The 27,614-nt window shown below is 40.6% G+C and overlaps 1 protein-coding gene across 4 annotated transcripts; it reads left to right on the top strand.

The window, feature by feature from the left end:
- The first annotated feature begins 3,346 nt into the window (after positions 1-3,346).
- Positions 3,347-27,614, top strand: arrdc3a (arrestin domain containing 3a). Of its 4 annotated transcripts, none has more exons than XM_078396511.1 (8): positions 3,347-3,532; positions 9,621-9,702; positions 10,556-10,703; positions 11,731-11,833; positions 12,583-12,839; positions 15,136-15,298; positions 19,719-19,876; positions 25,629-27,614. In XM_078396511.1, the coding sequence occupies exons 1-8, from the start codon at positions 3,514-3,516 to the stop codon at positions 25,695-25,697; spliced, it is 999 nt and encodes a 332-aa protein (XP_078252637.1). In that variant the 5' UTR covers positions 3,347-3,513; the 3' UTR covers positions 25,698-27,614. The 4 variants fall into 4 exon arrangements, with proteins under 4 accessions (XP_078252637.1, XP_078252638.1, XP_078252636.1 ...); XM_078396512.1 differs by lacking the exons at positions 3,347-3,532; positions 19,719-19,876; positions 25,629-27,614 and adding exons at positions 3,970-4,602; positions 13,169-13,214; positions 13,326-13,410 and having other exon boundaries at positions 15,136-15,269; XM_078396510.1 differs by lacking the exon at positions 3,347-3,532 and adding an exon at positions 3,979-4,602.

A 27,614-nucleotide genomic window follows, 5' to 3' on the forward strand; every position in this document is an offset into this window, starting at 1 on the left:
GCACTGGAGGAAGACTGCAATCAACCATGTGAAAGATTGCTGAGAGAGTGAGAAATTGTCATTGCTGTCACAAACAATGTGGATATGATTTGTGACTTTGGATAGGGCCATTTCGATTCTATGGCTAGATAATTGGTGATTATGGAACAATGGTACAGGTTTGAGAAATACATCCGGAGGCTGCAACGGATCGTTCGCACAGCTGAGAAGGTTGTTGGCTGCAACCTTCCCCCCCATTGACGAACTGTACATTGCAAGGGCCAGGAAGCGAGCAAGCAAGATCATCTCTGACCCCTCTCACCCTGGCCACAAACTCGTTGAAGCACTTCCCTCTGGAAGGTGACTCCGGACTGTCAAAGCAGCCACAGCTAGATATAAAAACTAGCTTTGTTCCACGAATGATAGTTCGACTCAATAACCAAAGTCTGTAGTCTCTTTTTCGCGCTGGTTTATTTTCACCCACATGTTTAGACCGTAATGGTGTATCCTTATTGTTTTGATGTGTTTATGCTTTATTCGTAATTGTTAACTGTATGTTTGTGTTGTCATTTGTGACGGAGCACCAAGGCACATTCCTTGTATATGCATACTTGGCCAATAAACCTATTCATTCATGTTTCTATGTTTCTAATACTGTATATTAATGGACTTGAGAGAAGAAAAAGATTGTAGATGGAACAATATTTTGCAAGGAGAAAGGGGTCAAAGCAGGTATTTTGTAAAGGGAAGGGTGATGATCGTTTGGAAAGAAATTGGGAATATATCTGATGAGAAGCATCTTCTGATTTTCAGTATTTATATTGTCTAAAAGTGGACTAAAAGAAAGGAGGGATGCTTAATTGTTGAATAGGAAAAAGGGTAAAGAGTGCAATAGTGAGGTCCTATAGAAAAAAAAAGAACTTTCGGAGAGTTAAAGTGTAGAGAGCAGAGAAATCAGATAAAAAATAACAAATTCAGGACCAGCCACCTTGAGTAAGAGGTGAAGCAACAATATCCACAGGACACATAAAGACTTTGGAAGTCCAGTATGATATTCAGGGACAACTCTCAATACTTCTTTGCTTATTCAAGAGTTGAAGTGCAAAAAAAACTGGAAAAACATGGGCTTCCTGAGCTTTCAAGTATTTTTTTTCTACTACATAAAGGCTGTAGAATTCAATGAAATAGATAATGAAGCCATATAGTGTGAAGTACTGGAGGCACTATAGGATTCATGGATCTATTCCTGATAATTGCTCCCAGTAACATTGGGGGAGTGGAACAAAGGAACAAAGGTTTGAGTTTAGTAATGAAGGCAAAATTCTTGGAATAGGTCAAAATATTGGATGATTTAATGGAAGAAACTTGGAATTGAGTTAACCTATGGGCCAGACATCTTTGATCATCCATATTTATTTGTGATTTTCCAGGAAAGATTCAACAGAAGTATCATGCCAATTGTTTCATCAATGCATATGTATTCTGGTGTCATGAAAGTAAGATTTTTAAATAATCCTCGGAAGACATGTACTGTTGGTAATGCCAGCTTCCATTCTTCATCCCTCATTCCCCTGCTTCCCCTCCACTACCTGTTGCTGCCTTCAAGGCAAGATCAGATTAGATTTCTTGCACATACAAGGTTGTATGATCACTGTTATGATAACACCCCAATTTTATATAGAAATTCTTAAATTCGATTTTTAATTCTCCAGCAGTCTTCAGGAATTTAAACTAATTTTCTCAAGATTAGAAATCCAGGATTCTTTTCTGAACAACTAATGCAATAACATAGACACAAAGTGCTGGCATAACTCAGCAGGACAGGCAGCATCTCTGGAGAGAAGGAATGGGTGACGTTTCGGGTCGAGACCCTTCTTCAGACCCGACCCAATCAGTCTCGACCCGAAACGTCACCCATTCCTTCTCCCCAGAGATGCTGCCTGTCCCGCTGAGTTACTCCAGCATTTTGTGTCAATCTTTGATTTAAATCAATCTGCAGTTCCTTCCTACGCATATTCCAATAACATAATCACCATGATAATTCTGCTGTTCGAAAGACATTTCTTTGAATGTTGCTTCAAGGTGTAAAATCAAACTGCTAGAGGAACCCCGCAGGTTTTACTTCATTCACATTTCCAGTCTCTTTATGAATTAGCTTCTGGATTTTTATCTGATGGATATGTAATATGATCAAAAAGTTTGATCGTTTAGGGAAAAGATCCATTTTTTTCAGTAGAGGAATTCAGAATAATGGACATAACTTTAAAGTTATGGCATACCAGGGTGATGTCAGGAAGAGGTTATTTGCACGAAAGGCGATAGGAATCTGGAATAATCCCCATTAAATATATTAAGGATATGTCACCCAAACAAAATCGAAAAACAGGTTGCTAGATTTTGAAACATAAAATTGTTTGATATAGAATCAAACTAGGTAGATGGAATTCAGCTACATATTTACTCATAATTTAGCTGAAAGGTAGTATTGATTCTCCTGTTCCTGGGTCAAATATTAAAAGGAAAAACCAAGTACAACAGTATGGATAGATTTTATCTTCCAATGTTCCATTTTGCACCCTTTATATAATTAACTCATGTGCTCATTAAAAGTAAAGATTTTGGAATCGGTAACTGAAAGTTTCGAATGTGGAAAAAAAGCTCAAAACAACAGTGATTCAGAAGAGAGTTAGAAAAGTATGCAGAATATAAAATCTATATACTAAAACTCTCGTTTGTTATCTTGTTTGTGACTGAACTTCAGCCAAAACGGTACACGATAGCGCGACAATTTTAGGCCCACCTTACTCACTGTTGTCACTTTAGTGATAATGCAAGTAGTTTTATTGAAATCGGTGTTATATTTTTAAAGTTATTCACATTTTTTAGTTTAAAAGGAGTGGAGGGGGAGGGAGGGGGGAAGGGGGAAGTGGGGGAGAAGGGAGAGGGGAGGGGGGGGGGTTGAGGAGAGAGGGGAAGGGGGAGGGCAGGGTGCTGCACCAATGCAGGGGGCTGTCCGTGGGAGAAGCATGGGGGAAGAGAGAAGAATTTTTCTTGCCTTCCATCAGAGTGAGGGGCTGTCTGGAGGAGTCACTGTGATGGATGTTTGTGTTAAAATTGTGTGTCTTGTGTCTTTTACTCTGTACTGTTGTGGCTGCGTGGCAAATGATTTTCGTTCAATTCATTTTGAATGACAATAAAGATTCAGATTGAGAGAGGTTTGGGCCCACTTGGTCTAGTAAATACTAAAACTAAAACTAAAACTACTTCATATGTAAGTTTGTGTAATTGAATATTACCAGAAACGACCACGAGGTGGCGGGAGATACAGAAGACCAACTGGAAGAGAATTATGCGTCTCCGGCAATTGCAACAACCCTGGCTAGCAGTTTTCTGTGATCTTACAATATCCTTTAGTATTCACCGTGTTTAGTTTAGTTTGCGGAATAAAAGTTACATTCGCATTCAAAGGACTAACAAATGCAATGCTCAATGCCCCTGCGGATGCATCCTGTGTGATTAATATTGTGACTGCAGATGCTGGTACAAATCGAAGGTATTTATTTCACAAAATGCTGGAGTAACTCAGCAGGTCAGGCGAGAAGGAATGGGTGACGTTTCGGGTCGAGACTAATTATTTGTGTGATTAATATTGTCACTTCTTCAAGCCGCCATGTGGCGCCATGTGTGCATTGAATTGGTTGGGTTTTGTATGCCCTTTTGTACGCTCGTCGGTGCAAAAAAAAAAAAAAATTAGGCTGGGTATTTTTTCGTTTAATGTAATGAATTGTGTGAATTTTTTTTTAATTTTTTAAAAAAAAAAAGAGATGGTGCATGTGTGAATTTTTTGTTGCATTTGATGATTCCTGCCTGTCCCCCCCCCCCCCTCCCCCCTCCCCCCTCCCCCCTCTTCTTGCTTTGCTGGGATGGGGGGAGCTTTTGTGGGAATGACCTCAATCAGCTGTTGATCAGCTGGCAGCAAGCAAGCAGCCCTGCACTCTGAAGGCGGAAGCAGAGTGAATCACGCACAGGCGCACTCGGGTTGTTTTTCACAAAAAAAACCCGTTTTAAGTGAGGTGGTAGGTATGATACCCCCGTCTTTTGTGCAGACCAAAAGCCGGGGCACAGCATCTCCGACTGTCCGGATCCAGATGCTCGTTTTTAATATCCCACTGGTCGCGCCTGCAGCTTTTGCAGCCAAAGGCATTGATCAGTGGTGTGTGTGAGTGTGTGAGTGTGAGGATCCCATTTTTCAGATCTCCATTTTTGTACATTTTTATACTCACACACACACACACACACTAACACACACATATATCTATATATCTACACATAGATATATAACCATGGTGCTGGGAAAGGTGAGGAGTTTTACAATAAGCTATGACTGTCCCAATGAGAACAACATCCCAGTCTATGCCAGTGGAGATTCAGTCTCCGGACGAGTGACTATCGAAGTCACTGGTGAAATCAGGGTAAGATCTCTTGCAATCCATGGGAGAGGGCAGGCGAAAGTGCGCTGGACAGAATCGCGAAATGCTGGTTCTAACACTGCCTACACTCAAAACTACACCGAAGAAGTGGAGTATTTCAACCACAAAGACCCATTAATCGGACACGAGAGAGGTAAGTAAGCTTGGAATGTCATACACTGCTGGCTTTAAAATATGACCTGCAAGTTTTGCATTGTGCCGATGTCTTTCTTTGTATCTCACTGTGTAACTCTATCTTAATGCAAGGTGTTTTAGCAATCTCGTCGTTGGTCATATCCAAGAAAAAGAAAAAAAAATGCATATTATTATTATCCCATCCGTAAAAAGACACTATGGATGCAAAAGTTCGACATCCTGCAGATGGATCACTTTTCACTGGCAGTTTGTTTGTCAAAAGTGGTGGGACTTTGACCAGGTTGGATAGCAAGCCTGATACCAAGTCTGAAACAAATTGTTAATATCTCACTTGTTTTGTTTTTTACAATTCTATCTCACCGATTCGTTGAGATTTCAACCCCCCCTTTTTGTCCCTGTGAACGTTATGTAATTTGTGATACAACCCCCAAATTCACATCTGCAGAATCGCAGCCAAGCAAACTCCAAGCTTTTTGTTTTTTCCCCCAAGCTTTGAGGTTTTTTTGGGTTCTTCTTAGACCTTGAGAACCATGCAGAAATGTTACAGTAGAACAAATCTTATAACTGCAGTACTTTATATAATGCCCTGCCTGCATGCAATGGCTTCCACGTTAAATCTGTGACTTCAAGTCAGAATTTAACGTTTTTTTTGTCATACAAGCAGCTAATGTAGTGACTATCAATTGTCTATTATTTAATCTAAATTTACAATTTACAGCAGCATACAGTAACACCTAATATCATTGGAGTATCACTTCGATGAGGTACTGTGACAGCAAATGAATTTTATTCTGTGGATTTATACAAGAACATATCTTGTCGCAATAACGTTGACAGTGCAAGTTTTGCATTATACCTTTGCAAATCTAATGTAGCTACTGCATCGTTTTTATTTTTAATGGTTAGTTGTTTTCCTAAGTTTCCACCCTTTGTTCAAAGCGGTTCAATCCTGTTTGGGACAAGTATTGGGGGAGGGGGGGCGGTTGCTGTGAGACTTCTCTTCGCCCATTGGTCCACACTGTCAGATGGTGAGGATGACTTAATGCTTTTTTGCAGAAAAACAATTTGCAACAGCTACTTTACACCTTTGTTTAATATGTACATTGCCAGTGAAAATGTTCATTTTGCATTAAATTATAATTTTATCCCCACACATTGATGGGATTTTGACCGATGTGCCACAATATTAAGTTTTGCAATGAAATTGTGATATTCTATTCCAATTTTGCCATGATGCATTGAATATATAATTTTGGTCTCTTTTGCATATGCGTTTATTTTGAACTCGCTGCGTTTTACTTAATATGTAAGAAAATAATTAGCATTGTGCCAAATGGATTTTTTATTTGCAATCTCTAGAAAATAGTTATTGACACGCATGCTGCGGTAGCTTAGAGAAGTCAGTGGACGTCTTCGAATGTTTGCAATAAGAATTTCACATTTTCCTTTTTTTTGTAATTGAGTTTTCGTTCATTATTATCTTACTCAAGTTTCTGTCGCTCAGTTAAGCTTCGTTGCAGTTGCCCCTCCCCAGAGCGCCGATTGGTCGTGCTATTTGTTAGACTGTTGCTAAGGCGCTGTTAACTTTTCATTAGTCAATGGAGTTGCCAGTCACATCCCTTCTTCTGCCTCAAGTCACATTTGCAACAAAAAAAACCCTCTCTGGATAAAGAGTTTAAAACGTTTCAGGGAGGGCAACAGCCAAACTGCCTTAGTAATAATACATCCAAAATATGCAATTTGCATTGTATTCAATTCTATTGCATGCATTTTATTCCTGTGAGTAAAAGCAATGACTCTATTTCCCATAATGGATCATGGTACATGGATAGGTTTGGAGGGGTATGAGCCAAACGCAGGCAGGTGGGACTCGTGTGATTGGGACATGTTGGCCGGTGTGGGCAATTTGGGCCGAAGGGCTTGTTTCCACACTCCCTCTGTACCATCAATTCTGACAGCAACTCTATATAAGAATCTTGCCAACTACAGGTGCTAAATATTTGAACTGGAGGTGGGGAATGAGTAGGAATTAAAATGCATTGTCGTTTGAGAGGCTTTTAAACAAAAATGCATTGACGTATGAGAGGCTTTTTTTAAAAATGCATTGACGTTTGAGAACATTTTTTTGAAATTCAGACATTTGAACTTTTTTTTGAAATGCATTGACGTTTGAGAACATTTTTTTGAATTTCATTCACATTTGAGCTTTTTTTTGAAATGCATTGACGTTTGAGAGCATTTTTTTGAATTGCATTGACATTTGAGCTTTTTTTGAAATGCATTGACGTTTGAGAGCATTTTTTAAAATGCATTGACGTTTGTGAGCCATTAAAAAAAAAATGCTTGGATGTTTGAGAGCTTTAAAAAAAAAATGCATTAACGTTTGTGGGCATTTAATTTGTGTGTGTGGGGGGAGAGGACATGCTATTTTGTGCAATGCACTTGAACAAGCTGCACATGCAGTCGCGATTTGCAGAGCTGCCTTTGCAATGCAATGCCTGCCTAGCTCACTGTAAGTTAAGCACGGCCCCTCCCATTGCCCCGACGCCAGCCTGTCAGCCAGCACGGCGGGTTACGCTGTGCAGTGTGTGTCCTGTTGCTGATGAATACCATGTGGATGCGGCTGCGCTGGGCTGTTCGCACCGGTTCAGGCCGGCTCTCTCCGCTCGCAGCCTCTCCGCCTGCTGCCGACCTGATTGACAGCTCGCTACTTGTTTACCGCTCCACTGCAAAAAAAAAAGCTCAGTCTGCTGAGCTGGCAGAAAAGGCGGAGGCAACGAATCTGGAACACGATCTCACTGGAAAGCAGCTACTGCACAAAGGGGGGTTTAATGCAAAATACACACAGTATTTATATATTTATCTATATATATTTTTTATATATATATATATCTATATATTTTTTTAATATCTATATTGTATTATATATATGTTTTATATACAATACAATACAATATATCTTGTCATTGTACAGGGGTACAACGAGATTGGGAATGCGCCTCCCATACGATGCAATAATTTAGTTAATTTAAACAACAGCAACCCAACGAAACAAATTGTAACAGACAAATTGTAACAATTTAAGACATATTTTATATATCTATATTTTTTAAATATCTAGATATATCTATATATTTTTTTAAAACCTTAAATGTAGCTGGTCGTTCATAATTGGATGCGATGGTGTCCTTGCAAAAAAAGTGTTACAGAAGCTAATGAGTCCTATTTAAACCACGCCTTTTAAAATTCCCTCTTCAACGAAAAGGGGATTTTCAAATGAGACAGGTGCACTGTTGCAAAGGGTCACCAGCAAATGGAAACCAGCATCAGGTTGTCACAGACACAGAATTGGTCTGCATTATTTTGCCCTGGTGTCCGTCAGAAAAGATATAGCTTAATATATATATATGGAAATGAAATGAAATGTAGTTTGAGTTCAGGTCGCGTCATTGAGGAGAATAATGAAGGTCAAGTTGTTTATCGTAAAATTATTAAATTCCCGAAGGCTCGACGGTGGCTGTGTGGGGTGGAGCTACTTTGGACCCTGTGGTTCCTGATAGGACCAACTCGCTGGAGATCGCCTAGTAACTACAAACAATCAGATTCACTGTACGTTCCCCATCTCCAATAGGGGTACAGAGGCTGGGTGCTGTCGGTATCTAGGGGCCAGAAGGAAGTTGCTAATTCCACACTAGATTATCAAGACCAGTATAATTAAAAGAGCAAGTTTTTTTTAAAGTCTTTAGTTGAGTTTAGTTTATTGTCATGTGTACTGAGGTACAATGAAAAGCTTTTGTTGCGCGCAAACCAGTCAGCGGAAAGACAATACATGATTCCAATCGAGCCATTCACAGTGTACAGATGCACGTTTAGTGCAAGATAAAGCCAGTAAAGTCCGATCAAATATAGTACAAGGGTCTCCAACGAGGTAGATAGTAGTTCAGGATTCAGGACTGCTTTCTTGTTGTTATAGGATGGTTCAGTTGCCTGATAACAGCTGGCAAGATACTGTCCCTGAATCTGAAGGTGTGCCTTTTAACCGAGGGGAGAAGAGGGAGTGGCCATGGTGTGACTCGTCTTTCCTGCATTCACTATTAATTTGCAAACAAACTCAAAAGTTAATTGATTAGTATTTGGCTAATGCTCCTAACATTATTGCTTCAGCTTTGCCATGAGAAAATAAAGTGAAATAATGTCCTCCATGGAAGTAATTCAACTACTTTTCACAGCAGGAATGCTGTGCGCCTGATTCTGGCCACACATTATTGTGGAGATATCTTAACTGGCCTCTAACTTAATTAGCTAGTTGAATAAAACTTTTACCAGGAGTTCGCGATGAAGGTGACTTTTCAGGGCAATCCAGAATGGGCAACTGATACACTGATGCCCATGAAATAATAATATGTCCTTGACATTTGTGGATACAGTTGTTTATACAGTGAATTAAAGCATCAATATATATCAATTAAAGCTGGTCCTGTTTGCATTTCCATTACGCAAGTTTACCTGTGCAAGTGTAAATTACTGGCCATCAGCTATCGATCTAGAGTTATATATTTGAATCCATGGTATCCAGAAACTAAAGTTCAAAAACTTCAATCTATCTGGAAGTAGAGCTAGCTTCAGTCATGTACCGATGGAATGATCAGGTTATTGTTTTTTTTTTAAACTAATGTCCTTCGGAAAAAGAATCTGTCCTTACCCGATCTGGCTTAAAGTGTTCCACCAAATTCATTAATATGTGCTATAATTAACAGATCAGAGGGATATAAGATGTACACTAAATACACTTCCAGCAACATCTGCATCCCACGAAAGAACTAAACATCAAGTTTCTGGCATAAATCTTTCCTATGTTTTTGAGCTGCAGTTATTTTTCTAAATCAATGTTATTTTACTTGTATGTTCCAAATCAACTGTTGATTGTTTTATTCTATAACTTTTTTTAAAAATCTGATTCTTTTGGTATGTAAAATAAAATGTTTGCTAATTTAAATTATTTTGTACATTTTTTAGATGATGATGAATCTGAAGAAGACCTCACCATAATACCTTCAGGCAGACATGAATATCCATTCAACTTTGAGCTTCCACAAATGTAAGATTTGCGCTTTTAATTTTTTGCTTCCTTCTTATGTGCTTCTGGAAATTTAAATATTTTCAAATAATTGTAGGTTTCTGTTATAAATCTGTGTTTTGGGTGATTTTTCTTAGCGACGGTAGAGAAGCCCTAGACTTATTTGTGATTCTGATGAAGACGCCTGTTCAGACCATATGATGTTCTCCTTTGAGAGTAACAGCTTTAAGGTTTTCCCACTACAGAATTTTTTTAATCCAAATGAGTCTATTCTGGGCTCCATTTGTTAGTGATTAATCCACATGAAAATCAACATAAAATTACAGAAGGTGTACAGCACAGAAGCAGGGTATTTGGCCCTGAGGATCTGTCCCACTGTTTAATTCTTCTAACTCTATCAGCATGACTAATCCATTCTACTTTTGTTGATCCAATTCTCCTAAAATGCTGAACACCTGAACTATTTATTCCTTGCAATAGCGAGTTTCCTGTTTTCAGCACTTTGTTGTTCTCTGAATTTTTCAATTGGATATTTATCAGCAGGTTTGGTCTCTCCAAACCAATGTAAATAACTTATTTGCATCTGTGCCCTGCAAAACCAGAAGAAAGGTAGCTGAGGGAAAACCTTTGTCAGTACCTGGCTTCACTTTCCTAGTTTGCATCATCTTCTCTTCCACCCTACTATACCGGAAACTGAACATCTTCAATTGCACAATGAAGGTTCCCAGCATGTTGCACATATAATTACAATAATTTCAACAGGGTAACCTCGCTGAATTTTGAAAAAACTTTATTGTATTGGTTGATCCCAAAGAAGTTGACTTGTGCTGTTCTGTTAGTTGCTGCCATTGACTGGTTCTTTATTACCTGACAGACCATTAGCTACCTCCTTTGAAGGCAAATATGGCAGTGTGCGCTATTGGGTGAAAGCTGAATTGCACAGGCCGTGGATGTTGGTAATGAAAGTGAAGAAAGAATTTACAGTCTTTGAACACATTGACATTAACACACCATTGTTGTTGGTGAGTGTTTGAAAGCTTTGGAAACGTCTCACTGTGAAACTTTGTACATTTTCCCTACAGGTCAATTTTTAACTCAATTTAACGAATGCACAGTAGGGCCCTGTAATTAAAACCAAGTGGTTACAATAAAAAAAATATTTCTAATGTCTGAAACACTAGATAGCAATTATTAAATTCTTCATAGAGTAAATATAGGCTTTCCATTATTGTGAATAGATTGGTATAGTATTTAAAGTTATGACCGATTGATAATGAATATTTAATATATTTCAAGAGTTTGAAATAATTAACTCCACGACACTGATAAAAGTTCCCCAATGAGAGATAACTACGAAACAAACCCTCTTATCAAGATTTAAAACAAAACACTGAGAAGTTGTAAACTCCTCTAACCTTGCCATTGCCAATTTATATTCAAAGTCCAACTCTAAATTGAGCATTATAATTACTAAAATGAACATGTTATTGAGAATGGATAAACTGAAACATCAACGTTACAAATGGGAAATAGTGTGACTTTTGTCAGATTAGGCTAGAAAATATATTGGAAATTGGAGCGTTGGACATACTGTGTAAATGTAAGAATGTGCCACAACAGATATCATCATGGTTTAATCTAGACACTGACTTGCCCGCATAATGCAGTTCTTGCGATTTAACATTGGGAGAATTAGTGCTCCTTTGTGCAAATATTCATGAAGTGGAGGTCACCTTTGTGAACAATGCTCACAATTTTTTTAAAAATACATCTGATGTTGAGAATTAACCAAAAGACCTATAATACTTAAGTGGTATTAATTTTAACTTGTCTAGACAATATGTAGAATACTATCCACCAGTTAAGGGGACGGGCATTATGCACCACTTGTGCACTGCTCCATATAAACCATTAATATCTTGCACTTGAAAGTGCATAGCATAGATTGTCAGCTAGTTTGCTATTAATGTACCACCATATGTCATCCTGAGAGACTGTCTATTCTGAAGGGAGCAGGGGTATTTAATGTGCTTTCTGTTCTTTTTGCAGTCACCACAGGCAGGCACAAAAGAGAAAACTCTTTGTTGCTGGTTCTGTTCCTCAGGCCCAATATCCCTAAGTGCCAAAATCGAACGCAAGGGCTACACACCAGGTAAAAATCTGGAGCACTGAAAAATTATTTCAATCCTTGGTCTTTGATTAATTAATGAATCAGCCAGGTAGCTGGATTGGTGCTTCAATTGTATTCATTGCAAATCGACAAGGCCGGGGGAGGGGGAAATAATTGGCTTTCTTGTTCCCAATTTTGGTCAAATCAGTCGTACTTCAACTTGCCCTTCCTGAAAATTACAGCTGTCTTAAATTCTGTTGAGGAGAGGATTAGGCTTGACTATTGTCAGTTAACCTTTATCGAATAGCCCTCTAGCATATGTCTTCCAACCAAGATTTGATTTTGCCCTGATCAAATACCAGAGATGGCTGATACCAGATTCAGTCACCAATCTCAGGTGGAAGTCAGAGAGATTATCCACAGAGTTATTTCGTGATGGCAATAGCCAACAAATTTAGTTAAATCTGTTTTCTTTCCAAATCTTTTCTTTTTAATTTTTAGTAAATTAAAATATTTACTTATTTTGTTCCATCACATTTTTACTATGAAGATAATAAAATGCGTTCAGATTTCCATAACTCGTACTGGGATCAATGCTGTTAATATTACCATTTTTGGTAGACAGTATTAAGGCACAAATACTATCAATTTAGAAGACTGCTGATGAATATGTTGATGAATACATGTTGTTTAAATGGCACTTTAAATTATTGTCTTTAATGAGACTGAATACATATTGTAGACATAGTGACACAAATTACATTGTGCACTGTGTGTCTCTTCCTGTGCAGGTGAATCAATTCACATATTTGCAGAAATTGAGAATTGTTCTTCCCGCATGGTTGTGCCAAAGGCAGCCATTTACCAAACACAGACTTTCTATGCCAAAGGGAAAATGAAGGAAGTTAAACACCTCGTAGCCAACTTGAGAGGAGAATCACTGTCGTCTGGTAAAACAGAAAGTTGGAATGGAAAACTACTGAAAATTCCACCAGTATCGCCGTCGATTGTCGACTGCAGTATAATTCACGTGGAGTACTCACTAACGGTAGGTGTTGAATTGCGTGCTGACATTACAAAATGATGCGTGAAAAACATTTCATTGGTAACACCGGACGGACCTCTTAAAGAAGGTGGTTTACCATGTGATCATTTTCTTCAGTTTCTGTTTACCTTTTTGTTTTCTTCTTTTCCCCATTCCCGAGTCTTTGGTTAAGTATATTTAGTTGTAGGAACATTGTAGATAAGTGGGGATCCTTTAGCAGCCAGTTTCCCTCCGAATTATGTGTCCAAGGTGTGAAATTGGCTGTCAAGGAAGGCCCAAGAAACTGTATGGGAATTTTTCATGCTCTTGATATTTTTCCTAACCCTTTTTAGGTTTCCTGCTGTAAGCTTGAAGAGTGCAAAATTCCCTTTTCCCCAGGTAACGTTTGTGAATGCAGGTGTTGTAGAGACAAAAAAAAAAATTTAGTGTCTTTTTAATGTTTGTGTATATTTCTTTCCCATTTAAAAAATTATTTTCTCCCTTATCTAGATCAACCCGCACTACATCCCGGCCAAGAGGGCGTGAAGGTGACCTGCTCCCAGGCCAATGCCGCTCTGTAACCGGCTGTCAGGAGGTGCGCGGGGTGACTTGCCCTGTTTTTAAAACTGTTGAAACATTTTTTTAAATTATTCTTACGGGGAGACAGTTAGCTTCCACTTATCCCTCCTGTGCTGGCCCGGTTGAGATTGGAAACTCACTGTCCTGGGAATAATGTCATTTTATATTTTGGAAGAATTTGTCCTTTCTCGAGTAACTTGCCAGTGCAAACCTCTGCTGCACTTTTTTTTTGTTCCTCGGTAGCTAGTTTAACCGTGACCACTCTAGAGTGCGTTACCACGATGTGTTTTAAAAATCTAACCTCGTTAACGTCCTTCTCCAAAAGTGTGTGAGTTTGAGGATATACTGTGGTTTCCTACAGGGAGTTTAGTACCAACAACGTTTTTTAAAAAGAAATGCACACTTGTTACTGTGTGGTCAAATCAAAAAATTCCTTTCTGTAAAGCTCTACGATTCAGAAATGAAGATATTTGTTCTGAATTAGAAAATAGTCTTGCATTAAAACTCCAGTCAATTGTTTTTGTTTTCCCTCCACTTCGTAGGCAGTCTTAATCTAATGCACTTTTCAACTCCCTGTGGATGTATGAATGCAAATTTAAATTGTTTAATTTTTGTGTAATTTTCCTTGAAATGAAAATGCAAGGCTAGAGTGTTTAAAAACAGTTCCATACACCATATATCGAAGTTGCAGATTCTCTATATACCCTACATAAAGATTAGACATCCTTAACTGACATAATATTTTTATTCCCCGCATTAATCTGAATGAAGAATTGATGAGAAAAACAATCAGCTGGAGTTCGTGATCACTTATCAAAAACTTTACCTCCAACTTAAGTGATTGATATAGAAGCATAAATTGAGGACAGGATTTGTGATGCCCTTTGTATTAAATAACTTGCAACTATGAGGGGTCCCGAATGAAACGTGGTTACCACATGTGAACTATTAAGGTTGTGGTTAGCAGCTATCCAATATTGGACAAGAATCAAAACCATTGGTGGAGGATGGTGGCGGGGGAGAAAATTGGAAGGAATTCTTATTTGAACACACACATCCAAACCATTAGGAACAAAAGTAAACTGCACACAGTAAAATATTTCTGAAAGTCTACAAAAGTTGCTTTCAAATACAGACTTTTTTTGAGAAGAGACCCAAGTTTTAATGAATAGTGTATCACTATACTTCTGAATACAACTCTTGGCATTTAACCTTGTCTTTTCAGTAGTGGAGCATTCTGGGGTTAATTGCAGTGCCTTCTCCCAAAGCTCATAGGGCTGATGCACACCAGAGTACGTTGTGAGCTTCACAGACAGGGAAGCTCTCACAATTTTGGTTCCAGTTCTACCAATATGAATGATATCAGCCGGACATTGGTGAAGGCACTACTTTTGGCCTCAATGTTTCCAAAATTCAGGGGTTAGTATTTGCCTAACAAAACTGATCAAGTTTCCTGTTCTACAGATTGCTATCCAGCGGGCATGCTGGAAGTGCATGTGTATGGAAATATATTGGAAACTGTATTAGTTGGACCCCGGTAATGGCACAACCACCTTCATTATCCAGGTGTTCATGTGAAATGTAGCCACTTGGGTGAGGTACCACAGGGCTGTGCTGCTGCCATTGGAACCATGCTCCAACATGAGTTACCACCCTCTGAAGAAGAGGGGCAAGGGGAGTAAGATGGAAAGGTGAAGGAGAATGAATCGGCAATTAAAATCTCCCTATTTTTTTCTCGTAGGTCTACGTGGACATCCCAGGGGCAATGAATTTAACTTTAAATTTACCGCTAGTCATTGGAACGATTCCTTTGCATCCCTTCGGTAGCAGGACATCCAGCGTCAGCAGCCAGTGTAGCATGAATTTGAACTGGTTGAGTCTTGCACTGCCTGAACGACCTGAAGGTAGGTGAAAACTCCAGAAAGTTTGAAATCCATAATGAGCATCGCCCACTATTTGGCAGCTGGGTCAAACAACCACTTAGAAGCAGCAATGAGCAAGAGTCTCAAGTCTTGGAGATGCCCATGGCTAAAGGGCATGGCTATAAGGTGAGAGCAGCAAAGTTTAAATGAGTGTCAGGATGATGTCTTTTATACAGTGGGTGGTGGGTGCCTGAGATGTACTGCTAGACACGTATACAAATAGTGGCATTTAAGAGGCTTTTGGAAAGGCACATGACTATGGAGGGGTATGCAGGTAGAGGAGATTCATTTAACTTGGCATCATTTATTTCAGAAAATGCTGGAGTAACTCAGCAGGTCAGGCAGCATCTCAGGAGAGAAGGAATGGGTGACGTTTCGGGTCGAGACCCTTCTTCAGACTGATGTCAGGGGGGCGGGACAAAGGAAGGATATAGGTGGAGACAATAGACAATGGGTGCAGGAGGGGGCCATTCGGACCTTCGAGCCAGCACCGCCATTCAATGTGATCATGGCTGATCATTCTCAATCAGTACCCCGTTCCTGCTTTCTCCCCATACCCCCTGACTCCGCTATCCTTAAGAGCTCTATCTAGCTCTCTCTTGAATGCATTCAGAGAATTGGCCTCCACTGCCTTCTGAGGCAGAGAATTCCACAGATTCACAACTCTCTGACTGAAAAAGTTTTTCTTCATCTCAGTGCTAAATGCTGGACAGTGCTGGACTCCCCGAACATTGGGAACATGTTTCTTGCCTCTAACGTGTCCAACCCCTTAATCTTATAGGTTTTGATAAGATCCCCTCTCATCCTTCTAAATTCCAGTGTATACAAGCCTAGTCGCTCCAGTCCCGCCATTCCGGGAATTAACCTAGTAAACCTAGCACGCCCTCAATAGCAAGAATATCCTTCCTCAAATTTGGAGACCAAAACTGCACACAGTACTCCAGGTGCGGTCTCACTAGGGCCCTGTACAACTGCAGAAGGACCTCTTTGCTCCTATACTCAACTCCTCTTGTTATGAAGGCCAACATTCCATTGGCTTTCTTCACTGCCTGCTGTACCTGCATGCTTCCTTTCAGTGACTGATGCGCTAGGACACCCAGATCTCGTTGTACATCCCCTTTTCCTAACTTGACACCATTCACATAATACTCTGCCTTCCTATTCATACCACCAAAGTGGATAACCTCACACTTATCCACATTAAACTGCATCTGCCATGCATCCGCCCACTCACACAACCTGTCCAAGTTACCCTGCAACCTCATAGCATCTTCCCCATAGTTCACATTACCACCCAGCTTTGTATCATCTGCAAATCTGCTAAATGTACTTTTAATCCCTTCATCCAAGTCATTAATGTATATTGTAAATAGCTGCGGTCCCAGCACCGAGCCTTGCGGTGCCCCACTAGTTACTGCCTGCCATTCTGAAAGGGACCCATTTATCCCCACTCTTTGCTTTCTGTCTGTCAACCAATTTTCCATCCATGTCATTACCCTACCTCCAATACCATGTGCTCTAATTTTGCCCACTAATCTCCTATGTGGAACCTTGTCGAAAGCTTTCTGAAAGTCAAGGTACACCACATCCACCGGCTCTCCCCTGTCAATTTTCCTAGTTACATCCTCAAAGAATTCCAGAAGATTAGTCAAGCATGATTACCCCTTCGTAAATCCATGCTGACTCGGAACGATCCTGTTACTACTATGCAAATGCTCCGCAATTTCGTCTTTTATAATTGACTCCAGCATCTTCCCCACCACTGATGTAAAACTAACTGGTCTATAATTTCCCGTTTTCTCTCTCCCTCCTTTCTTAAAAAGTGGGACAACATTAGCTACCCTCCAATCCACAGGAACTGATCCTGAATCTATAGAACATTGGAAAATGATCACCAATGCGTCCACAATTTCTAGCGCCACCTCCTTAAGTACTCTGGGATGCAGACCATCGGGCCCTGGGGATTTATCAGCCTTCAGTCCCATCAGTCTACCCAACACCATTTCCTGCCTAATGTGGATTTCCTTCAGTTCCTCCGTCACCCTAGAATCTCTTGCCACTAGAACATCTGGGAGATTGCTTGTATCTTCCTTAGTGAAGACAGATCCAAAGTACCAGTTCAACTCATCTGCCATTTCCTTGTTCCCCATAATAAATTCCCCTGCTTCTGTCTTCAAGGAACCCACATTTGCCGTGACTATTTTTTTCCTCTTTACATACCTAAAAAAGCTTTTACTATCCTCCTTTATATTATTGGCTAGTTTACCCTCATACCTCATCTTTTCTCCCCGTATTGCCTTCTTAGTCATCTTCTGTTGCTCTTTAAAATAGTCCCAATCCTCTGGCTTCCCACTCTTCTTTGCTTTGTTGTACTTCTGCTCTTTTATGTTTATGCTGTCCTTGACTTCCCTTGTCAGTCACAGGTGTCTCTTACTCCCCTTAGAATCTTTCCTCCTCTTTGGGATAAATTGATCCTGCGACTTCTGCATTATTCCCAGGAATACCTGCCATTGCTGTTCCACAGTCTTCCCTGCTAGGGCCTCCTTCCAGTCAATTCTGGCCAGCTCCTGCCTCATGCCGCTGTAATCCCCTTTGCTGACACTTCCGATTTTCCCTTCTCCCTCTCAATTTGTAGAGTAAAACTTATCATATTGTGATCACTGCCTCCTAATGGCTCTTTTACCTCGAGTCCCCTTATCAGATCTGGTTCATTACACAACACTAAATCCAGAAATGCCTTCTCCCTAGTAGACTCCAGTACAAGCTGTTCTCAGAATCCATCTCGGAGACACTCCACAAACTCTCTTTCCTGGGGTCCATTACCAACCTGATTTTCCCAGTCTACCTGCATGTTGAAATCTCCCATAACCACCGTAGCATTACATTTGCGACATGCCAATTTTAGCTCCTGATTCAACTTGCACCCTATGTCGAGGCTACTGTTTGGGGGCCTGTAGATAACTCCCATTAGGGTCTTTTTACCCTTACAATTTCTAATTTCTATCCATACTGATTCTACATCTCCTGATTCTATGTCACCCTTTGCAAGGGAGTGAATATCATTCCTCACCAACAGAGCGACCCCACCCCCTACCCCTGAATATTCAGTTCCCAGCCCTGGTCCTCTTGTAGCTAGGTCTCAGTGATTCCCACAACATCATACTTGCCAATGTCAGGAAGATAGAGGGAGAACTGGGAAGGGGATGGGGAAGAGAGGGACAGAGGAACTATCTAAAGTTGGAGGTCAATGTTCATACCGCTGGGCTGCAAGCTGCCCAGGCGAAATATGAGGTATTGTTCCTCCAATTTCCGGTGGGCCTCACTATGGCACTGGAGGAGGCCCATGACAGAAAGGTCAGACTGGGAGGGGGAGTTGAAGTGCTCAGCCACCGGGAGATCAGGTTAAGGCGGACTGAGCGAAGGTGTTCAGCGAAACGATCGCTGAGCCTGCGTTTGGTTTCGCCAATGTAAAGAAGTTGACATCTAGAGCAGCGGATACAATAGATGAGGTTGGAGGAGGTGCAGGTGAACCTCTGTCTCATCTGGAAAGACTGTTTGGGTCCTTGGATGGAGTTGAGGAGGGAGGCAAAGGGACAGGTGTTGCATCTCCTGCGGTGGCAGGGGAAAGTGCCCGGGGATGGGGTGGTTTGGGTAGGTAGGGACGAGTGGACCAGGGAGTTAAGGAGGGAACGGTCTCTGCGGAACGCAGAAAGGGGAGGGGATGGGAAGATGTGGCCAGTAGTGGGATGCCGTTGGAGGTGACGGAAATGTTGGAGGATGATTTGTTGGATACGCTGGCTGATGGGGTGGAAGGTGAGAACGAGGGGGATTCTGTCCTTGTTACGAATGGGGGGAGGGGGAGCAAGAGCGGAGCTGCGGGATGTAGAAGAGGCCCTAGTGAGAGCCTCGTCTATAATGGAAGAGGGGAAGCCCCGATTCCTGAAGAATGAGGACATCTCTGATGCCCTAGTGTGAAACACCTCATCCCGGGCACAGATGCGGCGTAGACGGGGGAATTGAGAGTAAGGGATAGACTTTTTGCAGGAGACAGGGTGGGAAGAAGTGTAGTCCAGATAGCTGTGCGAGTCAGTGGGTTTATAGTAGATGTCAGTCACTAGTCTGTCTCCTGTGATGGAGATCCTGGCATCATGTTCAGTGCAGACATTGTTGGCTGAAGGGCCTGTTCCTGTGCTGTACTGTTTTATGTTTTCAAGTGGAGGGACAATAAACAGAAATAACTGTATCAGATAGATGCAGCAATGTTGTGTATGAACTAATTAAACTGATCGTTATTTAACCGATCAAATAGAAGTTTGGCATTCTAAGCAATATTGCCATCACAGTGGGCTGGACTAATTGCTAGCCATTTTAAATAATAACCATTGACTATGTTTCATTTTAGCTCCGCCCAGCTATGCAGAAATTGTGTCCGAGCAGCAACGACGAAATAATCTGGCTACAACAACGGCAGTACGGGATGAATTAGAAAGATTGTTCGAGGGACCATTGTTTGCCTACATCCAGGAATTTAGGTACCAGCCTCCGCCTGTATATTCAGAGGTAAGTATTTTTGGTCAGTTGGAAGAGTAAGGGGTATGGACCTCTTAGTAGTTGGAATCTCTAGGTATAGATAATTAATTCAATTAGAACTTGTTTTAGAAGGCATTTAATGTTATGACATGTGTAGTTCTTGTACTTGGGAACAAAGAGGAAAACGTAAACAGTTGTTGAATCTTGATTTTGTTTGGCACCTCCAAATACGATAACTGGTCCTGCGGCTATGGAAGTAGACAACTGTCCCTACTTCCAAGCTCTATATCCAAGGTAATGAGGCCAGAGGAGGTTTTGCAGTTTAAACCATGACTATTGAGAGCATGACTTAGGGAAAGGTATAAAGGATGTTTCTGCAAGGACTTGTGCCTTAATTTCCATAGACCAGACGTCTGGCTCCTTTGATCTACCCTTAACAAAGAAACAGGTCTCCCTCCGTCTTTTCCACAATTGTGTGTGTTGATAAACTGGACGTGTGCTGTGAGGTTCTCATCTCTGACACTGATTTTGATGATCTGAATCCAACTTCCTTTGGTCGGCCATGGGCATCATCTGTCCTTTTTGGAACATTGTTGGAAGAATGTTCCCATCTTGGGACCAGAAGATCCATGTTCAATTACGATGCACATGGAATCATTGTCCACTCCATCCTTAAGATCCCATTTGAAGATTTACAATTACCACAAAGAAAGAATCCAGCAAGTTGGCTTTGTAAAAACCATGTCAGGACCCTTTCTAGTTGTAGACTTTATTGCTCTCCAGCAGTTACTGGAAGTGGACTGTCTATGTATATCTGGCCACATCTCTGCCTGTAACCATTATGTCTCACCATGGGCAGTAGGCATGCTCGTGTCTAAATTTCTTGGGCAGTACAGGCAGCCCAGAGATGAAAAAACTTAATTAGAACTATCATGAAACAAAAAAAGTTGCTTAATTTCAACAATTGTGACCCTGTGTTTTTATTTTTCCAAACCAGCTCTATTTGCCATTTTTATTACTGACCCATCCAAATATGCACCAATGGAAGTAATATTCACAAACTGCCTTTCATCGTGTCACCTTCCACCTCTGAGGCTTCCTCTGATACGCTGAGACATCTATTCTTCACTAATGCTGGCCTCTCGCACTTCCTACTTTAGCTAGTCATTCCTTCATCTGCCCAAGTCCCAAACTAACAAATTCTCTAAATCTTCCCAACCAATTGGATTATAAAATTGCCTTTCAAAGATTTATGCCAATAACCTATGCACTCAAATTTTCCTAGTGTTTTCGTGAAGTATCTCGGCATCAGTTGTAGTGTTGAACAGCAGTGATACACACAAAAAGCTGGAGTAACTTAGCCGGGACAGGCAGCATTTCTGGAGAGAAGGAATGGGTGACATTTCAGGTCGAGACCCTTCAGACTGAGAGTCGGGGGAGGGGGCGATACAGAGATAAGAAAGTGTGAGAAAGACATCAAAGGGGATGGAGATCAAGGAAAATGTTGAATAGATCATTGTTACCTCAGAGAAGGTTTCAAAGCAATCAGATAAAATGTTATCAGGGACAGTCAGACTGATTGGAGAACTGGGAATGCGGAGGGATGGAGAGAGAGTGAAAGCCAGAGTTACTTGAAGTTAGAGAAGTCAACATTCATACCACTGGGGTGTAAGCTGCCCAAGCAAAATATGAGGTGCGGTTCCTCCAATTTGCACTGGGCCTCACTCTGACAATGGAGGAGGTCCAAGACAGAAAGGTAATTGTGGGAATCGGAAGGGGGGTTAAAGTGTTTAGGAACCGGGAGATCAGATAGGTTTAGGTGGACTGAGTGGAGGTGTTCAGCGAAACGATTGCTGAGCCTGCGCTTGCTCTCACCGATATATAGGAGTTCACACCTGGAACAGCGGATACAGTAGATGACGTTGGAGGAGGTGCAAGAGAACCTCCAACGCATCTTAAAACTCCTTGGACGGAGTTGAGGGGGAGGTATAGGGACATAGTGAAAATGTCCCTTTGGTTCACCATGCCGATATTGACCTTATTGCCTGTTTATACAAATTCCATAAGGTTTCACTGGAACTGCATCCTTGTATGCCTTGCCTATTCAAGCACCTGTCAAAATCTCTTAAATGTGGTGATTGTAAATCATTTCAACAGCACCTCTGGCAGCGTGTTCCAGATATCCACTAGTATCTGCTTTCTAAAAATACGTTTTCTCAAATCCTCTTTAAACTCTTTCCTCTCACCTTTAAACCCAAGTCTTGTATTCTATGCCTTCACCTATGAAGATACACATGCTATATATGACCCACCTTCACCATTCCATCCATGTTGTCACTTTCAAGGAATAATGCACTTGAACTGCAAGGTCATTCTCTTCAGTAACATTCTTTCACATCCTGCCATTTACTGTATATTCCCAGCTCTCTTTGATCACCTAAAATGCATCACTTCGCAGTTGTCAAGATTAAATTCCATCTGCCAACGTTCCATTTGAACGATATCCCACAGTAGCCGTGAGCAGCATTCCTTGCTATCCTCAAGGAAGGTTGAGTCCAGCACCCTATCCTCAGTTTTCATGTCATCTTTAAACCTGCTCCTACATTTACATCCAGGTTATTAACATATCACATTAGCATCCCAGCACTGATGCATGTGGTGCACCAGTAGTCATAGAATTCAATCTGGTCTCGTTGATCGGAACAAAGCTAATCACTTCAACTATTTCTATAACACCAGTCACATTGCCTCTGCTGCACTTTTTCGGCCTTTCTTAACCTCTCACTCCATCCATTTCTGTACTGAGGACCATGTAAAGTTTTGCCATTGCTAAATGTATCTGCTGTTTTCATGGATCTTCTGGATATCGATTGTTGGCCGAGTCCAATTCTTATGTCCATCTTTTGTTATTTTGTGTCGTGGATGTTCCCAATCAACTACATCCAAACAACACAACATTGGGTTGGTATCTTTTAGTCATCAATTTTTCTCATGTTCCAGCTCTTTAAGCCATTTAATAATATGGAGATGTCATAAACCATTAAGCTCTTCCTTTTGCCCATTTTAAGCTTTCAATGCCAGCAGTATCTAACCTTTTTTGCTTTTCATCCAACTCTTATACCTACCCATCTGTTCAACTGATTCACCTCTTGTATATTGCTAATGTTGCCCAATTTACATAAACTACCTTTTCTTAACCCATTAGGTTAAATAGGCTAACAATTTGGTGTCAGCAGTGAAGAAATGGCTCCTCCTTTTGACCTTTAAAAAAATATATATATAAGTTAGCAGCAAAGATTTAGCATACCGCTGCTGTTGGACACCAGCTAGCTCCACATGATCTTTTTGGATACGACAATTGTGATGTCATCAAGGATTCAGTACAGATTGAATTAGTTGACTTGGAATCATAGAGGAACGCAGTGTGGAAACGGGCCCTTCAGCACAAAATGCCCAGGCCAACCAACATTTCCCATCTACATGGGACACGTTCCCAAGCCTTCTCCCAATCTTTTCTCTACATGTGCAGGTCCAGCGAACTGTTGCTATGCAGAGCATAGTCTTTACAATGATGTGGCATGTTTTTGATGCTAATGGTATGGGGAGAAGGCAGGAACGGGGTACTGATTGTGAATGATCAGCCTTGATCATATTGAATGGCGGTGCTGGCTCGAAGGGCTGAATGGCCTACTCCTGCACCTATTGTCTAAGAATATAATGCTCTCAAAAGTCTAGGCACGTCTGTCTGGGTGTTGCAGACTTTCCCCTGACATCCAACACGTCCATTGCTAAACTCGAATTCCTCGTCACTTCTTGTTAATCTTCATGTACCTACATTTAGTAAACTGCTAAGGCCTTAAATAACTAACCAATAATTATAGTTCAGTACACTATTTAAAGTTGAAACTACTTCTTATTAAGATTTTACAGTTTCCCATGGTATTTTATCATGTGATTAGTTTGTGAAAATTCCGTCAGTTTAAGTACATTTGAAGCAGTTTGGTGAATCCCAAATTGGGGGGTGGATGCTGCTTAGTTTAGAAATACAGCGTGGAAATAGGCCCTTCAGCCCATTCGGTCTGCGCTGAAAAGCAATCACCCATACACTCATTCTGTCCTATACACAAGGGACAAATTACAGAAACCTACATATCTTTAGAATGGGGGAGGAAACCAGAGCACCCAGAGAAAACCTACGCGATCACAGGGAGAACGTACAAATCTGCACAGACAGTACCTGTAGTTGGGATCGAACTAGAGCCTCCGCTGCTGTGCCACTGCTGGATCACTGAAAATATTAAGATTTGCAAAATCCCATACTTGCTTCTATTTTGCAGAATAATAGTTTCACCCAAAGGAGATGGGTATATGGAATGAGCTGCCAGAGGAGGCAGGGACTATAACAGTATTTAAGACACTTTGGACGGGTACATGGATAGGAAAGGTTTAGAGGGATATTAACCAAATATAGGAAAATGGGACAAGCTTCGATGGGGCTTCTTGGTCGGCATGGATGAGTTGGGCGGAAGGGTCTTTCACACAGGCTCTAATAATGGCAATGTCAGGTTTTTTTACTGCTACAAAATATGACCATATTTGAGCAGCATGCTAGCCAGTTTTAATTTATTGTTAAAATCTTGATCCATGAATGCAATTTTTTGTTTAACTGCAACGGAATGAACTGCATTAAAAATAAATAAATCTGCATTTTCTTAAAGTTGTGTGCCTATTCTGCATATAAGATAGTTTGAAGCCTCCAGCATTTTAATTTAAATGCATGAAAATCTGTAAGAACGTGTCATGGTTGCTTCAAACCCTGTCTATATGATGCTGGTTGTGGATTTTTTTATTTTGCATGCTGCTCTTGAACAATACTATTCCCAATTTTATTAGAAGCTCCCAATGACAAAATCAGCATAAATTGTGGTTTAAGTTGGAGTTCAGTTTATTGTCATGTGTACCGAGGTACAGTGAAAAGCTTTTGTTGCGTGCTAACCAGTCAGCGGAAAGACAATACATGATTACAATCGATCCATCCACAGTGTACAAATATGTGATGAAGGGAATAACGTTTAATGCCAGTCCAGTAAATACCGATCAAAGATAGTTTGAGGGTCTCCAATGAGGTAGATAGTAGCTCAGGACTCCTCTCTAGTTGTTGTTCGGATGGTTCAGATGCCTGATAACAGCTGAGAGGAAACTGTCCCTGAATCTGAAAGTGTGCGTTTACACTCTTTTATACCTCTTGACTGATGGGAGAGCGGAGAAGAGGGAGTAGCCAGGGATGCGACTTGTTCTTGATTATGCTGGTGGCCTTACCGAGGCAGCATGAGATATAAATTGTGTTAATGGAAGGGAGGTTGGTTGTTTGTGTGATGGTCTGGGCTGCGTCCACAATTCTCTGCAATCTCAGGCAGTGTAGGATGGAGCTGCTCCCAAACCGTGATGCACCCTGATAAAATGCTTTCTACGGCGAATCTGTAGAAGTTAACTAATTGGTTACAAATTTGAGGAACTTAGTAGAATTGAACTAATTTAACTGTAGAGGTTAACTAATTGATTACAAAATTGATTCGAATTTTTAATAACATTGAGCTTGAGCCTCCTTCTCTCTTAGACCTGTCCCAGCCATCTGACTTTATTCACAAAAACTATATGCAAGATCTACATGACTTTCCTTAGATTCATAGTGACATCGTTAGTACATTCAGTGCTTAAATTGTGTTCTATTTGAATCTTGTCAGCTGGGTTCTTATTAATTTTTAAATCTCCTATTTTGCAGATTGATCCTAATCCAGATCAGTCAAGTCAGAACCGAGAAGCAAACACAACAAATTGTTCTACCCGCTGATGGACTTTATGTGGCCATCGAGCCAGTTCTTTTGTGGTTATAAAAATGCATCACTGCACCGTTGAGGGCAGAAGACTCAACGCAAGGCAAAAAAGGAAGCTCAGTGATGCTTTGTGATAATGGACAGACAGAGACAGCCAATGCTAATGAAAGCCGGAATCTGTGGCTTGGAAAGCTGCTGTAGATGCCAGATGAAATCGTAACTTTTTCGTGGGGCACATGCAAGAAGCAGCTGAAGTGTGAACAGTGGCCACAGTTTGCCATGACTTTTAACACCATTTTCCTGGGGTCTCAACCTTAACTGAAATTTGCACATATTATTCAGTGCTTGTGTTGCGCTTCATATTCCATTCAGTCTTGATGATGGCTGTTTTACATTTTCATTTGTGTTGACTGCAGACATCAAGTTAGTGATTTTTGCCTGGGGTCTGCACAGTTCGAAGATCAAGTCAGCAGTGTACCAACCTGATGGAATGCACTGAGGTTATGTAGCCTGGACCGTACCTGCTTTGCACGTGCTCAGTATTGTCTTCTCAGGCTGGCCTTGCAACACCAACCTAATTGTGGCTTCTTTTCAAACATCAAATGCCTTCAAGCCAATATTTGTTGCTACTTGTTTTGCAACCTAATATAGTAGAATAGCAACAGATCAAAAACTTGGAGTAAGACTGCAAAGACTTCCTCGGGAGAGCTGTCTTTTGTTTTCCTATTTGTTGCATTTCTACTATACACAGTATCTTTGTGTTTCAGACTGCCTAAAACACACAAATCTCAGGTGAATTTGTCACTTGCCAAATTGTTGGTATTCTTTTGTGTTTTGATTAAATTGCACTGTTTCAAAATGAGGGACGATTGCAAAATATGGTTGGACTTTGAATTCCTATTTTCCACCATTGCCGCCGCCATATTTGACAGTAGTTACATCCCTTCTATTTTGTTACCTTCTTCCCGACGTATCAGGTCAAGAATTAGTTAACCTGTTAACACGCACAAAATAAAATTGGCGTCTTGTCTGGAGGACTTCATTTCGTACTGGACGTTAACTGTTCACCAAGGTCAAGTGGGCATTTCTGTTGTGAACGCAAGTCCTCCTCACAGTTAAATCAGTTGCAGAAGCGAATGTCTTATTCCACAAGTGGCCTTTTTGTAAAAAAAAAAGTTTAAGTATGCTATTCTGTTTTGCCAAACTTGGGTGCAGCACCAACGTGGAATAGTTTGGTGGAAGGATTTGACTGTTAATTAGTTACATTTTCTTAATCATTTTTTTTCTTCCAGAGAGGGCATTGAGGTTCACGGTATTTTGCGAGTGTCCCTGGTGTATGAATTGTTTTGTGGGGTATTTGGCATTATAGGGCATTTGATGTTTCTATTTGGGTAACCCTTATTTCTTTCTTTCCAAACTAGGGATCAACAAATTGCTTAAGCACGTATGAAACCTGATTTCCATAGAATAAGAAAAAAAATTACAAAAAACTAAAGGGATCGATCAAAATTATTCCACACCCTTTGCAGACCAAACATGGTCATTGCTGATAATGCTTGGGTTTTTTTCATTTCAGATCATGAGTGCACATATTTGAATGGAGTTCTTTACTTCGGATATCTGCTGAATCTGAATTTAATCGTGATTTTTAAATATAACTATATATTTCAATATTGGTCGATCCCCAACTTAAAAGACGAAGGACTCTGCAGTCCAGTATTCAATCCAGTTTCCTGTTTTTTTGTTAAAAAATTGGGAATTAATTTTAAAATCCAATATGTTCTAGAAACCAAGTGCAATATTTAACAATTTTTGTAAGATTTTTTCCTTGACGGTGTACTGACTTTTTTTTTAGTTTGGTGCTGTAATTTTGTAGATTTTGTTAAGGAAACAAAGATCCATGTTCTGTATGGTTTCATTTTTGTTTAGCTGTT

This window comes from Rhinoraja longicauda, chromosome 3 (assembly GCF_053455715.1).
Source record: "Rhinoraja longicauda isolate Sanriku21f chromosome 3, sRhiLon1.1, whole genome shotgun sequence".
Lineage (NCBI taxonomy): Eukaryota > Metazoa > Chordata > Chondrichthyes > Rajiformes > Arhynchobatidae > Rhinoraja > Rhinoraja longicauda.

What these genes read in the sequence shown, in the direction of transcription:
- arrdc3a (XM_078396510.1), top strand. Translation starts at nt 4,323, where the DNA reads ATGGTGCTGGGAAAGGTGAGGAGTTTTACAATAAGCTATGACTGTCCC. An exon ending in ATTAATCGGACACGAGAGAG is followed by an intron (nt 4,603 to 9,620) that starts GTAAGTAAGCTT and finishes TACATTTTTTAG; the next exon opens with ATGATGATGAATCTGAAGAA. An exon ending in TTAACACACCATTGTTGTTG is followed by an intron (nt 10,704 to 11,730) that starts GTGAGTGTTTGA and finishes TTCTTTTTGCAG; the next exon opens with TCACCACAGGCAGGCACAAA.